This window comes from Etheostoma cragini, unplaced genomic scaffold, assembly GCF_013103735.1.
Source record: "Etheostoma cragini isolate CJK2018 unplaced genomic scaffold, CSU_Ecrag_1.0 ScbMSFa_2332, whole genome shotgun sequence".
NCBI lineage: Eukaryota > Metazoa > Chordata > Actinopteri > Perciformes > Percidae > Etheostoma > Etheostoma cragini.
This window is the reverse complement of record NW_023266482.1, coordinates 1-2,989: the sequence shown is the minus strand read 5'-3', so window position 1 is coordinate 2,989 and position 2,989 is coordinate 1. Positions and strand designations below refer to the sequence as shown.

Sequence of the window (2,989 nt, the reverse complement as noted above, 5' to 3'; positions counted from 1 at the left end):
TATTCCAACCAGACCAGAGTGGTGATTGTTGGAACAGTGGAAAGATGAACCAAGACGGCTTTTGGTAGTTTTATTTAGATTTTGTCCACTTCGAATGAAGTGTGTTTTACAATAATAAAAGTAGTGATTATTTACATGGAGTCTGGTGGGTTTGGTGATGTTGGGGCTGCTTCATGTTAAACTAAAAGGATCTTCCTCTTTAACTAAAAGGTCTATCTCTGTAGGGATCCATCCCATAATGTGGTCACCTTTAACACCTTTAATGGTCCCCGTGCTGTGTTTCCAGGTCGGGTGCAGCCTTCGTGTCCGTCTCTGTCTCCGAGAGCAGCACGGCGGCGTCCGTCCTCACCGAGGTCCTCGGTCTCCTCAACAGACCGGTAACTCAGAGGAAATCCTCCTCCAGGAACTAGTTTACACACTGGATATGTACAGACTAACCCTCCTGTTGTCCTCCCGTCAAAATTAAAAATCTTTTATTGATGTTTTTTCTTACGTTTTTGTCCCTTTTTTTTTTCAACCATTTTGGCACTTTTTTTCAATGTTCGTAACTTTTTTTTGATGTTTTCAACACTACGTAACACTAACTTATCAACTTTAGTTTTACAGTTTTTTAAAATTTACGATCAATAAACCTCATTTATAGGAAATTATACCTAATGTTTAAGTTAGAAAAGCTGAAATTAGGAATTATTGAGACTAAAATGAACTCTTATATCAGGTATAATTCTATATAAGTAAGGGTTGTTGACCATGAATTCTAAAAAGTATAAAACTAGTAAGGTGGTGGTGATGGAAACTACAAAAAAAGTCTGAAAATACAATTTTTGTCTTATTTTGACCCGGGAGGACAACACCGGGGTTTAAACAAAGAGCCGAACAGAAGTGTATGAAATATGTAATATTTAACATTAAGATATGAAGATGATTGTGTTGTTTCAGGACGAAGACGCGTCCCGGTTCAGTCTGCTGGAGGTCTGCATGAGCAGCAAGCAAGGTGAGCTCCAGACCGCGACCATACCGGGACGAGTGGAACAATCCGATATTCCCATATATATTTCCCGATATATCCAGAAACGTGTTACATAAACATGAACAGGTTCCCTAACATTAGTTAGTTGTAGTTATTTATGAGTTCTCACTGAAATAATAGGATAATAATTTGTTTTGTCACAACAGAACATCAAAAAATATTAAAGTTCTGATGAATAAAATGTAGAAAAATACATGTCTCCATGTCCTCATGTCTCCATGTCCTCATGTCTCCATGTCTTCATGTCTCCATGTGACCATGTCCTCATGTGACCATGTCCTCATGTCTCCATGTCCTCATGTGACCATGTCTTCATATCTCCTTATGACCATGTCTCCATGTGACCATGTCTCCATGTCTTCATGTCCTCATGTGACCATGTCCTCATGTCTCCATGTCCTCATGTGACCATGTCCTCATGGGACCATGTCTTCATATCTCCTTATGACCATGTCTCCATGTCCCCATGTCTTCATGTCTCCATGTGACCATGTCTTCATATCTCCTTATGACCATGTCTCCATGTGACCATGTCTCCATGTCTCCATGTCTTCATGTCCTCATGTGACCATGTCCTAATGTCTCCATGTCCTCATGTGACCATGTCCTCATGGGACCATGTCATCATATCTCCTTATGACCATGTCTCCATGTCCCCATGTCTTCATGTCTCCATGTGACCATGTCTTCATATCTCCTTATGACCATGTCCTCATGTGACCATGTCCTCATGTCTCCATGTCCTCATGTGACCATGTCCTCATGTCTCCTTGTCCTTGAGTCTTTGTGTGACCATGTCTCCATGTCCTCATGGAGTCATGTCCCCATGTCTTCATGTGAACATGTCTCCATGTCTGTCCTCCAGTCCAGAGACAGACACTGAGTCCACAGGAGAAGATTCTGGACAAACTGCAGGAGATCAGAAAGGTAGGACGAGAGAAAACTGCCTGGATGATGGATGGATGGATGATGGATGGATGGATGATGGATGGATGGATGGATGGATGGATGGATGGATGGATGATGGATGGATGGATGGATGGATGATGGATGGATGATAGATTAAAGGATGGATGGATGATGGATGGATGGATGGATGATGGATGGATAGATAGATTAAAGGATGGATGGATGATGGATGGATGGATGGATGATGGAAGGATGGATGGATGATAGATTAAAGGATGGATGGATGGATGGATGATGGATGGATGATTGGTAGATAGATTAAAGGATGGATGGATGGATGGATGATGGAAGGATGGATGGATGATAGATTAAAGGATGGATGGATGGATGGATGATGGATGGATGGATGGATGGATGATGGATGGATGATGGAAGGATGGATGGATGGATAGATTAAAGGATTTATTGATTGATGATTTCCCAGGTGTCTCTGCGTCTGATGAACCAGACTCGGTTCTACGTGGTGGAGACCAGGAAGCAGGCGGTGCAGGTCTGCCTGCTGATTGGAGGACTGACTCCCCTGCTGACCAGGGAGGAGTACGATCAGCTGATCCAGGATCACCTGACCATCAAGAGTGAGTCCTCCACTTCCTGTCTGCTGCTGTGTGTGTGTGTGTGTTTGTGTGTATTTTATATCCTAGGCCTAATAGAAATGTTCTGTAATTTAATTTTAGGTTCACACGTAGTTTCCAGATGTTTTCTTTTAGTTCTCACAGCTTCTCTATCTGTGTGTGTGTGTGTGTGTGTGTGTGTGTGCGTGTGTGTGCGTGTCTTCAGGCCACCTGGTCACCATCAGCCACTTCTACGCCAGCCAAGGTGAGACGGTTTCCATGACAACCACCTGAGCGGAGGAGAGATGTCATTTAGTTGTATCCAAAGCTGAAAAAGTAACTATCAGCTGCCTGTGTGTGTGTGTGTGTGTTTCTCTGTGTGTGTGTGTGTGCGTGTGTGTGTGTTTCTCTGTGTGTGTGTGCGTGTGTTTCTCTGTGT

General features: G+C 43.0%; 1 protein-coding gene across 1 annotated transcript; it reads left to right on the top strand.

Annotated features, from left to right (window-relative positions):
• Window positions 1-286: 286 nt before the first annotated feature.
• LOC117940378 (diacylglycerol kinase theta) lies at window positions 287-2,849 on the top strand (the record flags this gene model as incomplete). The annotated part of the gene is made up of 5 exons (XM_034865688.1): window positions 287-377; window positions 940-994; window positions 1,896-1,957; window positions 2,424-2,574; window positions 2,777-2,849. Coding segments are annotated over 5 exons (427 nt in total), but the record flags the coding sequence as incomplete, so codon positions are not given.
• Window positions 2,850-2,989: the final 140 nt, after the last annotated feature.